Source organism: Chaetura pelagica, unplaced genomic scaffold (genome assembly GCF_000747805.2).
Source record: "Chaetura pelagica isolate M959 unplaced genomic scaffold, ChaPel_1.0 scaffold139, whole genome shotgun sequence".
In the NCBI taxonomy this organism is placed as follows: domain Eukaryota; kingdom Metazoa; phylum Chordata; class Aves; order Apodiformes; family Apodidae; genus Chaetura; species Chaetura pelagica.
This window is the reverse complement of record NW_009970717.1, coordinates 266,099-281,233: the sequence shown is the minus strand read 5'-3', so window position 1 is coordinate 281,233 and position 15,135 is coordinate 266,099. Positions and strand designations below refer to the sequence as shown.

General features: G+C 34.5%; 1 protein-coding gene across 1 annotated transcript in view; it reads right to left on the bottom strand.

The window, feature by feature from the left end:
* The window catches only part of DPY19L3 (dpy-19-like 3 (C. elegans)), a 28,214-nt gene extending 14,010 nt beyond the window's left edge, over positions 1-14,204 (bottom strand). Inside the window, exons 1-11 of the mRNA XM_010006159.1 lie at positions 14,102-14,204; positions 12,537-12,670; positions 8,867-8,957; positions 8,015-8,136; positions 7,674-7,819; positions 5,880-6,003; positions 5,033-5,167; positions 3,288-3,419; positions 2,089-2,190; positions 1,231-1,304; positions 840-998 (exon numbers count right to left, since the gene is read on the bottom strand). Coding sequence (XP_010004461.1) covers positions 840-998; positions 1,231-1,304; positions 2,089-2,190; positions 3,288-3,419; positions 5,033-5,167; positions 5,880-6,003; positions 7,674-7,819; positions 8,015-8,136; positions 8,867-8,957; positions 12,537-12,670; positions 14,102-14,204 — 1,322 coding nt within the window. The remainder of the gene's footprint in view (positions 1-839; positions 999-1,230; positions 1,305-2,088; positions 2,191-3,287; positions 3,420-5,032; positions 5,168-5,879; positions 6,004-7,673; positions 7,820-8,014; positions 8,137-8,866; positions 8,958-12,536; positions 12,671-14,101) is intronic.
* Positions 14,205-15,135: the final 931 nt, after the last annotated feature.

Genomic DNA, 15,135 nt, shown 5'->3' with positions numbered 1-15,135 from the left:
ATAAGATCTGCAGAGACTTTTGTTTGTTCTTAAAATTGATTGATGCAGTAAGTTTTGAAGAGGCTGGTTGAGTAGTACCAAAAAGACTTGCAGATGACTAGGACTTCAGAATTACCATAATACAGTTTCAGAATGTCTTAGATCCTCTCCCTCTCCCCTTCTCTCTCCCATTTTTATCCTGCTTTCCATAAAATCTATGATGAGTGGCATTAGTTATGTTACAATCCTTGAATTTTTAATTAATTGAGTTTCATATCATCCCTTCTCACTTTTGCCCAGGTTGCAAATGTGAAACTGACACATCTATAATGAATCATTTACTTTTGCTTTATGAAATAGCAGTTCAGTACTAACTTTCTTCTAGTGTTCTGTAAATATTTTCAAATCCTACAGTTTAGCTATAGGAACTGGTGGCAGTGATGCCCAGTTGCAGTCTACCAGCCCAGCTTCTTCACACAGATCACAGGAAGTTCAGCACAGACCATCCTTACTAATTTCTGGGCAGTTTGAGGATATCACCAAGGAAACCTTTGACTGGGAGTGCTTTGCACAGGGAATATGGAATGAACTAAAGAAACTAACATTGTTTTCTATAAAGACAACCTTTCTCTGCCTTTCCTCCCCCCAAAAAAACCCAACCAAACCTAGGCATAGTACAAAACACCAACAGCAAAAAAACCCAGCTTGAAGGAAAGTAGGGAAGAATGTTTCTTTGCTTAGTCCTGTTACATCCTTCATATTTTTAGCTTTAATAGCAAGTTAATTATTTTGCCTGATTTAGTGTATGTCCTACTAAGGAAACAGATAAAAATGTGAATTATTTTAAAAACATATTTTACCTGAGGTTCCGAAAGGCAACAACCACAGCTGCTACTGCCATTAGAAGGAGAACAAAGATGTAGATGTAAAAAAGTAATGTGTCTGAGAGTCTTGAAAAAGTATTTAAAGGCAGTAAACCAAAAGCTTCTTCACAAAGGTACAGGTTAGCATCAAAATCTCTAAAGGAAAAAGAATAATCTTTGTCATCATTTATTTCACAACTTCACGTCAAAAAGGACCAAAGTTTCTTTTATTACAAGACATTATAAAGCCACAGTTGTGCAGACTATTATGAAGGAAAATATATGACATAAACGTGAGGTATAAAGCCATGATTTATCACCAAGATTTTGAGAGAACAACCTACAGTGAGTTCACTTAATGAAGTCATACAAAAAAGTAAAATCATACCTTGTTGCCCCAAATCCAAATTTCGCTTTCAGAAATTTGAATATATGTTCATCTGACTCAAGATTAAGAATTTTCTACGGAGGGGGAAAAAGAAAGAATATTATATTTTAAGTATCAAAAAAATTAAGCTTCATACAGTAAAGAGTGTTTTCATCATTTAAATGAAACAGTGAGGCAACACAGGCTTACTGAGATAGGGTGCTCTGGAATCAGACATTCAGTTTGTAATTACGGTTCTGTGGTCCAAAGGGCAAGTTATTTATGTTTTAGAATATCTACTAAGGTTAGTTCCTTGTTTACAGATGAAGATTATCCAGGACAAGCTGGTCTTCAATGACTTGTCTTACTGTGGTACTTTTAATTTCCACTTGTGCAAAATTTTAATCTGTTGATATAGATCTCTTCAACAGACTAAAATTCAAAAGCAGAGAAAGTGTTACTGTCACTAATGTCTGCAGGCATCTCTGCACAAGAAGCAAGTGAAAGTATGGTATGGTTCACAACAAGTATTAATTTTTAACTGCATTCATTGAAAAGTAAATTCAATTATAAACTTTACAAATGCTTAGCAGTATCAGAATGCAGTATAAATCTACACTCATTAAATTACAGCTGAGCTTAAAGATACAAATACCTATTTGGTTATTTGGTGTTAACTTGTGAAATTTTAAGAATATGTTTTAAAATCTATACACCAAAAAGAGTAGCAAAACAATCTTTCATTTCTAAAATGCAGCCTCTAAAGAGCAGTGAAATCTCATTGCCATTTTTATTTAATAATGATACTGCAGATGGTTAACAAATAGCTTTTAATGTAATACTTTTTGAAAGTTTCTGCATTAAAATTTATTTTCTTACCTTGATGAATTTATTTACTAGGAGAGTCAAGACCAAGACTAACAGTACATGGAGGATAATTTTTCCAAGCCTATTAAGCAAGTTGCCCCTTTTTAGATTTTTCTAGAAAGAACAAAACATTAGTATTTCAGTATTTTTTGTTATGTACTAGGAACAAAATGTTAATATTTCAGTATATTTATATGTATTTGTATGTAAGCAACACAGACTATTTGAAATAGCTTATCTGCTAAGCCTAATCAGAGTCAAATTTGTATTAGGTTCATGAAAGCAAAAATGTATATGGAACCAAGAATAAAGATGTATTCATCCAGAATAAAGATGTATTTCTTTCACAAAGAAGAGAGAAAATAAACTCCCCAGCATATTGATCTGGCAGAGTTTTGCAACTAGACAAACAGCGTTCCTTCAGAGGTGGCCCCATTCTATTCATGCAACTGCTGGCCCCCAGTGCAACTGTGGTTGTTTTCCAAGATTCCCCTAATTTCAACACTATTGTGTGCCTTTTGAAATATCAATTCATTTAACCTTCCAGTTAAATATGCCAAAGGTGTCTTCTGGCTCTGTCAGCTGATAGGAGTTTGAGCAATTTTCCACTTGAAATTTCCAGATCTGAGTGTGGTTCTCTGTCTGCTCACAGGCAACTTGAAATAAGTGCAGATATTGTCTAACTACAAAAAAATACAGCCCTGATTTTAAAAGGTCACAAGTGAGAGACAGGAGGAATGGCCCTGTAAGGTCATACATCCTGGTTAGAGGCTGTCATCAGTGCCAGCATCAGAAAACTGTAAATACAGAGAAAAATCCTCATCTTTCAAAGAAACTAGATTTAAGTAAGCTGGATTTGACACGTGCCTAGTTCTCACTTTGTTAGAGGCAGATCCTTAAATCCCAGACAAGTCCTACTGAAACAAGTGTAAAATCTGCTTATAAAATTTTTTTTCAGGATCCAAACTGCAGCTTGCACAATCATAAATGTTAATACCAGTCACAAAATTCTGGTGTCTGATATGTTTGGTTATGCTGTAGTTAGTGTAATTGAATTAATTATTTGATCATGCAATGTTTTTGTTACTTTATGTTATAGTAATTCCTCTAATTAATATTAGTCATTTAAGATTATAATGCATATAAATTACTTGTTTACCTATATGTATCATACTTTCTATTTAGTACTACAAAAATACTTGTGTACCTACCTGGATTGTTCTGGCTATCAAGACAGAAGCATTGAAACTTATAAGTAATGATCCAAGAATCATAGAATTAAAGAACTGTAGGACACAGACTAGCAGTAATCCAGAAATCTGAATAATATAGAGCCACGTAACCTGTAACAATGAGGAGATTTTTATGCCTACAAAACTTCACAGTCACAGCTGCTTTTCTTTGAATATATTTTGTAATTTATTTAAACATACATTATTTTTACCAAAAATTGATCACTTAAAGCCTTTCTATATTTATGTCCTGAAGTAGTTAGGTTAATACCTATTTTATTCCTAAGGAAGACTTATGCTGCAATAAAGTAGGCAAGATAAACAATCACAGAGTCAGAAAAATATTAATTAATTAATATTTGGAAGATGTTTTGTATTTTCTTTAGTAAAGTAAATGTTTCTGTATACTAATGTCTTTATGACTAAAAGGTTATGGCTCAGTGCAGTTCAACAATCCAATATCAGCTGATTTCTCTTACCTTTTAAAATAATAGTTTAATGTAATCCTCTTCAAGCTACGCCAAGCTACTACAACTGTTCAGCTGAATGCACACACTAAGCACCAGTTGATTTTTTTGATCCAGTGCTACCAAAACACAAATTATACCTGACACAAAGATCCTGAGTTCAGTCTTGCATTAAAGCATTGGTGTAAGTCACTATCAAATGGCCCCAAAAATGCCAACAGTTTTAAGAAGTGTTTTTATAGAGAATATGGAATAAAAGTGGATCAGTAAATCCATTCTAGTGTAACTCAGGATGGAGCTGGTTACTTGCCAACGGCTAAGGTAGCTGATCAGTCACATTAATTGCTCATTTCAGTTTACATTTGCAGCTTACAAATGAAGACTTTGAAACTGCAAAATAAACCACCTTTGATAGGCAACCACCATACTATTTTCAGTTAAATTAATAAAAACATCAATATTCAACGATGCTTCAAAAATTAAATAATATTAACATAATTTGCTCTTGTAACCTTCCTTAGGGTAAAATTACTTTCCTTACTGTAACCTTCCTTAAAGTTAAAACCTTTCTCAACTAGTGTAAGTTTTATAAGGGCTAAAATGATCTCTGTAGAATTTCACAGCGACACAAAGACAATGTTTAAATCTTTGAAGTGTATTTCTATTTCCTAAGACTGACTGTAAATGATCGTGCAACATGGCAGCAATAAAATTATTTTGTAGTGAATTTCAATGTATGAAATCTATCTGTTTCTCTTGTGCAATCCTGTCTAGCTTCCTTCTCTTTATGGTACAGTGCCTACACCAGACTTCCAAACCAGGCTGCACAATAACTGAGGCAAAACTGTTATGACTTCAGCTTAGGCAAAGATTTCTTGTGCTAGTTTGTTTTTTTTCTGGCCACTTCCAGAGGACATGTTTAAGTTCTGCTATTAAATTAACTGTTATTTTAGTGTTTAAAAGCAACCCTTTAATATTGTCAAAACACGGCTGTGTCTGAACAAAAATAAGTGTAAATTAAAGAACAGGAGGGAATTGCATAAAGTGAAACAAAATAATCTTAAAAAACCCATCAAAAATAGTGTGGATTTGATTATTCAGTTAGTATATACACTGGTTACTTAAAAGCACAAACCAGCAGAGTGTATCATCTGTATGACTTTGGGCATCCAAGCCACTAGTTAGTAAAACACCTCCAAAACTGTTAACTTTATGACAGAAAAGAAAAAAAAAGGTTATTTTCAAACATAGTCCTACCTTTCCTGTGGGAAGCATGTCAAAGCAGTCCAGTATGAATAATGCCAATGCCTGTACCAGCATCATAAACTGATTAAATTGCCAAGTCAGGCTAAAGAGAAACGTTGCTATGAATACAGCCATAAGAGTCAATCTCTGGAAGGAGGGAACAAGTTTTAACTTTACAGTTTCCTTCATGAAAAACCAGAACAAAAAAACAGTACAACCCCTACAAAACCAGAAAACACCCTAATTTGATTTAAAATCAATTTCTAAAACTTTAATATGAGTTTTTTAACTGCAATAGCTGCTTGGAGGAAAACAGAACATTTTTGGAGTTACAAGTTCTTGTATTTATGCCTGTATTTTACCTGAATTAGTTTCAGCCCAGAGGTTAACATGCAATCCGTGTTTTGCTCTGCTATAATCTGCAGTTATTTGATCAAATTGAGGAGTAATAAATTAAGAAATGTTTGTCAAACTGTATCACCAATTTGATTTTATTCTTGCAGATTAGGAAAACTTCTTACATTTGTAAAACAAATTCAATTGAAAGTATTTATTCCTTTTGCTTTACAAGCTTTTATCCTGTCCCCTTTGCCTTACTCTCATGTTTTCTTAAATACACAGCACTGTTGTTTTGTACTCTTTAGAGATTACCTTTATTTTTTTTTTCAGTGCTGAGTATATATATTTCTTCGTATTTCAACCACATCAAAATTAACAGAAGGCTCATCTGATCAGTGTTTTCAACATTGTGATTTGTGTGTGCATATATCCACTGCTATAAATGCTTACAATTTTTTTCTAAGTTTTACAGTTTTTTTGACAGTAATTTTAGTGTGTTGTACTTGTTAGAAATACTCACTTCTTGAACAGGCTGTAAATGAGTTCTGAGTAGGTAAGTGATGGCTGCTATCTGAACAGCAAAGAAAGGTAATGCCCAGTTCTCTCTTAAGGGAATGGTGAATTCTACTCTTGTAGTATCTACTCTGTACAAAACAAACAGTTTCATAAATTTAAAACAAATAAAACACCAGCTTGGTGACAGAGTTTGCAATGACAGACATCTTTGTGGTCATTTATAATAATAACAACAACAACTACCAATATTATTAATAATAAGTAATAGAAAGGAAGGCTCTACACCCTAGTTCCTTCAATGTGCCTGGCTCTGAAAAAACTTCATTACAAAGGCTCTGCAAGTCAGCCACTGTTTCTGTACAACAAATGCACTTTAGCTTCACTTACTGTTAAAAAACTTGTAGTATGGATTCAATTTTACTTATAAAGCACAGCCCAGGTAATTAAAAAATGAGCACAGAAGTCCCAAAACAAAACCCTTCCAAAATCCAGAATGTGGAGTTTTCATGCCATAGGCAATTTTACTTCATTTTTTGGTTTGCAAAAAGCACATAAAGGAATAAATATGTATAATTTTCTTCAGTGTGATCCTAATGCACTGGATTTGAATATTGCTAAACTGGATAGGAACTTCTGGTCATTTTTTGAGTATTCTAACATAAAAAAGTATGTGATTGAAGTTACTAAAAGATCCCTAAAAGGCAGTCACAACACCTGAGAAATAAAAAATAATTCCTTTTTTGATTCTGTGAATAAAATGTTTGCTAAAACGAAAAGTACAGAACACATCTGAGACATGCTTTGCTGGATGAAAAAATGTCCAAAATGGTGTCAGTAGTCTCAGATATACTTCGTCTGGACAGAAAGTCTTTATCCAAATCAATTCTGTGTACTTATTCTATTTGCATAATTTATAACGAGCTTCCATTGTTCATGAATTATTAGAAAGATGGACGAATCTGTTCCAAATATTCTGTAAATGGGAAAGATGGCCTCAAGAAATGAACACATGAACTACTGCACATTCAATGTATTTTTTAATTACTTTCGTATTTAGAGAGAACCATTTTACCATTATATACCTGTAATTATTCTATAATGTACACGTGTGCAGATAAACTTCTTTACACCTGCTGATTAACATCTGAAGCAGTTTTGATAGAATGGACACTGTACCTTTTATTTTCTTAATTTACAGATAACAACCTATGTTACCAGTCTTAGCTCACTCCTGGCATAAATCCAGTTCTTTAGTTTTTTTACTCCAAATTGAGAATTCTTCAAGTAATGAAGCACTAGAACAGGTCAATCAGCAATATTTTTTCTCTGAGTGCAGATGTCTACAGGAATAAGGGAACTGAAAAGCTGAACTTCTGATCATCTTGGGCTGTTGAAAGAACCCTTGTAGGCTGGGTGTGGGACAGTGAGGAGAGATCTGAAGGGCACATATGCAGATCTCTAACATCTAAGGGAACTCAGGCTGGAGAAGACAAGGAACGTTATCTGGAGATCTAGACATATCTTATAGATGTAGTCCACTTTCAGAGACCAATTTAAGCCAAAATTTCCTATTCGAACTTCCTTAAACTTTAAAATCCTAGTCTCCAATATCAGCTCATTTTGGATTTTCTAATTACTTTGTATTACTTAAATATTTTTTCTGTGTTCTAGATCAACTGAAGAGAGATGCCTTATAGTTTCATTTTTTTGTCCAATTAATAATGCATTTGAAGGTTTAATCCCTTACCTTTGAAATGAGGTACAATTTTAGAAAGATTGAATGTTTAATATCACTTACCTGTTGGTAATATACCAGCAAGCTGCCAACAGCCCTGAAAGCCATGTTCCACTAAGAAGCCAGCTTGTTACATACAGAGCAATGACATACACTGCCTGAAGTCCAAACAAAGTGTAGATATAAAAATAAACGGGCTCTAGGTATTGCTGTAAAACACAAGAATACTGATGTTGACATAAAACACTGATGGGGGATTTATAACGTGAATTAGGCTTTGCTTTTACAAATAAAAAAGGTGTCAGGTTTATTTCTAATTAGAAAATAACTAAAAAGGGGAGCTATGATTCACTGTGCAGTCTTCATAACACACTTACAATCTAAAGCCATAAATAAATGCCTACCTGAATTGGAAGAATCCTATACAGAATGCTGAGAAACACCTCCTGGTAAACATTCATTCTTTCAAGTATGTTAATTGTCCTCACAGATTCAGTTTTATTGTCATATACTAAACCATGTAAACCTTAATGATAAAGAGAAATTGAAATAGGAGATTGTCATTTTCCCCCTCCATCTTCATTTAAACAGTGAATAACTTTTTCAAAGGTATTTTAGGATCTCTCATCAAAAACTGCAAGCTTTGAGTCAAGGATTCAGGCCACACTACCTCTGAATCACCATGACCACCTGAGGTGTTCAGTTTCCCTGTTTTGAATGTGACTCAAAGTGCTAAATCAAGTACTATACATTTCCTAATGTAGAAAACCTTTATTCTTACACTTACACTCCTAGCATAGAATCTGTGGTACATATTGGATCTTTAGAACCATTCTTGTCACTACTTTGAACACAAGTGATGTTAACATTGACAAATGTGTAGTATAAGCAAAATTTCTAGGGAGCAACAGTTACATATCTAGAGAACATGACACTGCCACAGAAATCCCCATTTATGTATGATTTCCTTGGAAGCTGGCTCCTTGTGTCACTTGATGTCCAAGTATACAGCAAAAAAACCTGCCCTTTCCCACAAATAGCTCATAATTCAAATTAAAACAATGATAAAATAATAATAACAAAAAAACCCAGCAAGGCTGAAACCTTAACAGATATGAAAGCTATCCCTCTGTTTCAAATACAACTGTTACACTCTTCCACAGTTACGGTATTCCTTGTTCTCAATTATGTTGAAAAAACATTAAAATCAGTCAGCTGGCAACAGGAAGTAAAACTTACTTTACAGTTTACAATACCTTGCTGTATGGAAGCAGCCTGAATCATCTGTTTGTAGTAGGAATAATAAAGTCCACATTCTGTTCTGAATGAAATTTCTCTTTCGACTTCCTGCAAGGGGAAGTTCAAGAGTAAATTCACTTTCCATTTGCTTTTCACAATTATATGAAGCTACTTTCAACTCAAAGTTTTGCTGTATTAGGGAAATCAACTTACACAGTGGCTTGAATCTTTGGTTTGTGAATTCTGTGCAACTTGGTTCAAAGGTAAAATACATGGACAAATTAGGTGAGAGGCAAATAGCTGACCTGTTAATGTCTTTGTTAACTGGGGAAATCTATGCCTTTTGTGATTCTGCTCCATTTGCTACCTTTTTGTAATAGTCAGTGTTCAGATAGATGCAGTGTCCAACAGCTGGACTTTAAAACTGCCTATGCTTTCTTCATGCATTTAACCTTTTCTTCCAGATGTAGATATCACATAGTGTTCCATGGCTTTGCCAACTTAAGGCTCAGTTAACTCAGCGTTAACTCAGGGACTGCACCACAATGCTGCTCTGGTCTTTCAGCTGGCAGGGTATGCTGCTGTCCACTTGTTAAATGCTGTTTCTTGCAGAAGGCAGCTGCTCATTGTTCTCATACTTAAATCATAGATTAAAGTAAAAATTATTCTTCACTTATTTAGATGTGTAGGTATATTATTATTTCTAATTTAAAAATATATGATTTATTTTAACTAGGTACACTTCAAACTATGCTTCTTTCTTGGCTGATGTTGCAGCACATGGAGTCTAGTGAGGTATAAAAGCTCTCCTAGAGAAAACTTCTCTCAGTACAGGATCTTTGCTTTGGAATTCATCTCCATTTCTTAACTCATTTAACAAATTCAGAGCCTTGGGTAACTCTATTTAAACAAAAGAAGACTGGATGGACAACCAATGTAAAGAGAAGTAATAGGCATCTTATACAAAATTGTTTTACTATTAGTGATCTTTTTAGTAGTTTATATAAAACCATCCCAGCAAATCTCTCTTACAAGCATTAAGTTAGTAAAGGTCTATATCCAGATTAAAAAATCCAGTAAGATTCCTGTAAGTGGTGCATGTGTGTAATTAAGAAATTAAAGTGAGACTTCTAAAATTACTCTTATCAATTCAGCTTTTTTGACAAAGAAATACTACTGAAATGACAGAATGTTACTGTTTCTTGAGATTTTTATGAATGCCATTCTGATCAATGCAACCTTACATAAAAATTCCTTCCTCCTCTACTGCCCAGTATAGAAACTTAATCTTAAAATGTGTTTTACTGAAGTCAACTGTAGACAAACTAAAACAATATTAGTTCTGGCCTGAGAAAAATAAACAGATAAAAATTAATCTGATTCGACATAAGTTCACAATTAAACTCTCCAGCTGCTCTACAACATACAAATCATTATAATATCAACAGAAGAAACTGATGTTGGCACTAAATAGTAAAAGCCACACACTCAGCAAAATGAGAATGCTGGATTTTGAGTGAGCTTTATTTTCAAATTCACTACTGAAAAGTTTTCTAATACTAAAAAAGTGGCTGATTCTAAGTGCTCTTAAGAACACACACACAAAAAGAAAAAAAGTTAACATATGGAATTTATTAGCGGGGAAAGTAGTCACAGAGGGGGATCTAATTAGCAAAAATGCATTCAAACATGATTAATTTGTAACCCTGACACCAGCTGTATTCAACCAAATGCTGTATTTTATGAGACAAACACTAGTGAGTTTTACATCTGTTTCATGCTAAGATAACATCTGTTTTATTCACTCACAATACTTTTCCAGTTCTACAGCAATTTGTATTTTTCCCAGTATTCCATGTCAATAAAAACATACAACCTTATGGGTAAACATTATAGAAGCACATATTTATCTTTCTGTATATTCAATTTGTGAGCCTTTAACAATTAAGTCATCACTGTTCCAAGGAAAAAAACCCAACAACACTGTCCTCCAGGATACATACAGAGTTGCATATGATTTCAATCTATGCAACTGGATCCTAACAAGTCTGAGTTGAATTTTTGTATAAATGAAGAGCATAAGCAAAGTTAAATTACTTTTTTGACAAAACTAAACCACAATTTGTGTAATTGAAAATATTGTTTAGTTGTTCCGAGAACAGAAAGATTTGAAAATAATGTCAACCACACAAGTGGAAACTCAGTAGAAACAGCTGCTGTCTGTTCCTGGTTGACAATCATGATTTCAACAAATGTCTTTAATTCTTGTACATGGTCTCTTGGCTGGTTAACCTCATGCCCATCTGTCAGATGGCACAGCTCCTCCCACTCCAATCAATCTTTTGATGCTGAGTTAAAGTACCCTTAACAACTCCACAGGTACTTCCTTTGGAAAGTACCATCAAAACACTAGGCTGCTCTCCTCTTATGCATTCAGTTTGAAGCATTCCAAACACCTGCCTACCTGATTCCCTGGTTTTTTTTTTTTTCATTTTTCTTTTATACTCAAAAGGTAAAAAGGGAAAATTGAAGCATTGCAGAGAAGGAATCCCAGGATTCTTACCCTGTATGTCTGAAAGATTTATAATTTGATAATTTTACTCCTGTCTTTTTGCAAGCAGCAACTTTATTAAAAGAAAAGCCAGTAATGGTAGTCTCAATGCTTACTGGATGAAGAACAAATGAAAGCTCTTAAGTTTTTTTGTCTCTGTTACAGTATTAATTTGCTATGTGGCCTCTCATTCCTGAAGAAGATATAATGTGAGATCAGAAAATAACTGTCTCTTTCTCCTTTAATGTGGCTGGGAGATGATCTGAATGCTTTTTGAAATCTTTCCATCAAATTGGCTGAAATTGCTGATGTTCCAATGTTACTAGTTATCACACCAAATCCGTAGGATGAAATGAGAGCTACACATACAATTGTTTCTTTAGGTGCTGACTACTTTTATTATGGGAATGTGAGGGACAGAAAAAGTGTGTCATATAGGAAAGACACATTGTAATGCAATCACTCCAATTAAAGATGTGTCCTTTATAAAGATATGTATCCATAAAGATATGAATAACATCATACATACACCTAACATAGTGAATTTTAGGCATCTAAAAGGAAAATGACTCACCTGTTTCTTTTCTCTGGTTAAATATAGATTTGGGTATAGCTGCACTTTTTCCCCATGCAATGATTCTAGGAAAAAACTAGTCAGTCCTGGATCTTGGAAATGGTTGGTTTTACACTGGTGAATGTCTGAAATATGTTTTGAGGTTTGCACATTTAGGACAACATTATATAAAATTATCATTGAATAGTAAGAGACTGTTCATAAACTGTATTTAAATATAATAGTATAAATATTTATGATATAAAGAACTGTGTGCCAGGATTTTGCATATTGTTTAACTGTTTTTTACTAGGTTTTGGATTGCTTGGGATAGATTATTATAGTGCAACATATAGTAAATGTTGAAATTCTACTCTAGAACCATAGTTTCAACTCGGGCAGGAGCTGCATGGCAATGCTTTTAGAGAAAAATTGGGGAAAAGTATTTATATATATGATCAAGTATTTAAAAAATACTCTGTTTTTGAGCAAGTTATAAAACAAATACATAATTAAATGACATTTTAACACTCATACTAATGCTTTGTGAAAGCACTGATCAAAGTATCAAAATTACTGTTACCTTAATATTGGAAAACCACAGGTCATTTTCATGTAGTGTAGCAACATAAACAGAAGTAAGAAGTCCAAGAGAAATGGCAAAAAATGCACCGACAGTTATTGAGAGAATATTCCACAGCTTTCCACCTGTATGGCCTTGGAAGAAAAATATTTCACTCTGTAATTGTGAAACACATATTACAAATTAAAGGAATTTTGCAAACTATTTACACATTGTCTGTGCTAGTACACTTCACATTCTGCAGGTATCAGGACACTTGGTTTGAAGAGCTGTTCATGGAAATGTGGTTTTTGATTATATAGTACATTCAAAAGTATTTTAATGCAAAGTGAAGTATGGTGAGCCTTAATTCGTAAAACATAATTACAGTTTAAGAACACCACAGTCCTATGCATATCCAGATAAATACCATATACCATACCAACTTTTTAGAGTAAGGCAATACAGGATGACTGTTAGATCACAGAGTAAGACATCAACATTTTCTTCATGTCTTAAAACAGCTGCCTGTTTTTTGGGGGCATTTGCTTGGCTTTCATAAAAACACCACTGAAGGTTCAGAAGTCTCTCTAAATACCCACAAAGAGGCTGAAGAGCAGCCAAAGCAGCCTTTGATAATGGTGTCATGCTCTGAATTGCAGATGACCTCCTGCTGACATCAGACTCACATTATAGTGGGAAAGAAAGGTTGTGTTTCTAGATAGCTCAATCAATTTATTGCATGCTTATATTCCTGGGTTTTGTTTGTTTGTTTTAATGCTGATATAAGCATATAGATCTTATTGATCTGGAACTGTGTCTTTAAAATGGCTATTTCATATTGTGTGTGACATCCACCTAATGCATATCTAAACATGCAATTCAAGTGAACTGAGAGCTGGATGAGAACTATGATCACTTTCCTACTTTTTATATAGCCTAGGTGTACTTGTGTGGAAACAACCATGTAATTTTAATCTACTCACATTGCATACACAGAAACATTGGGAATTTAGATCAGAACATCCCTTAAAGTAAGTTAATTTAAAGAAATAAACCACAAACCAAACAAACGCTGCCAACTCTAAAGTTGTAATTCCAAATAAAAATATTTTCAGTATTTCATCACTTAAACAGATCCTTGAATCAAGATAGTTTATGCCCCTCTTAAATTTACATACCTAATTTGCCTTTTAGCCAAAAATGAGAGTTTGCAGTTAAATACATATTTCACATGCAATCTACTTATATTTAAGTAGAATTCATTAGAGGTCTTAAAATAACTATGTTACCGATGATTTGACCTGAGATTTAAGAACTGATGACTGCTATATGAAACGTGATAGTGTCACTGACACTAAACTGAAGAAATTAATTCTCACCAACTCAAATTAGGGTTTTAAATCAGAGACAGGATTGACATACAGTTGTCTGCATGCTCTCTGTCTCATCCAATTAATTTGGTTACAGATATTCCACTAAGAAAATGTATTTGGTACATACCTAGTTCTAACCTCTGCTTAGGACAGGTACCAAAAGCTAAGCTACCAAAAAGTCACAATGTAACAATCCTTTTCATTACCCACCAGAGAGAATTTTCCCATCAGGCTTCACATTCTTCTCCTCTGAAGGCTGATCTTCAGCTGCTTCTGTGCCTTTTCCAACCTTTCTCTGTCTTATGGTTGTCATTGTGTCAGTCACTTTAACTCATTACTCTTCAGTGTGACTCCTAAATGGACATATACGAGGAAAGCATCTTCCTACCCAAACATTCACTTATTACTATATGAAATATCTGAAAAGAAACCATATTTTACTGCCATTAGAAACTCTGGCTTACAGAACTACACTAAAGTTGAAGTGTATCTTACAAAATGCAAGATTTAAAAAATCTGTATAATTCAGACTGCAAATGAAATGTTGAAAATATCTTACATTTGTAAAGACTTCACAATTTTACATGCTCTTGAACAGGTTTGCAGAACAATTCATGATTTTGACTATCCTCCCTCACTTTTGGCTCTTGACTCAGCATGCACACCAGGCTCCACTTCACTGAAGAAGTGTAAGCCCTTCAAAGATAAAAAGAAGAGCAAACAGTCATTGCCCTGTCAATCCCCAGGTGCTCTCTGAGCACGGTCTGTACATAAAACCGTTTCAACCTGACATTCTGCATTTGAAAATCACTGGTGTGCCACATTGGCTGCAAGAATCTGCTAACATCCTCGGGTACTAACCTGATACTTGTGTTACCGCTGATAAAACAGTTAACGCTCTAAGAAATACACTTCAACTGCATAACTTGCTCGTTTTAAAGCTTTTGCAGTGAATTAGCTTCATCTCTTTCCCGCATGACTGGAAAATGACATGGAGGCAACTGTGAGCGTGTAACTAAGTTGTTTTTAAATAGCTGGTTTGTAGAAAGCCTGACAATTAATTAATACATCAAAGATGGTAACCGCGCTCTCTCTGCAGCGCCGGCCTCGCCAGCTTCCCCCAGCGCCGACGGGAACGGGTTTTGCCTCCTCAGGGCGCCGGGAAGGGAACATCCCGCCTCCATCCCCGCGGATCCTGAGGTGAGGCGAGGCCCGGGGCTGCGGCCCGGCGGGATCCCGGGCCG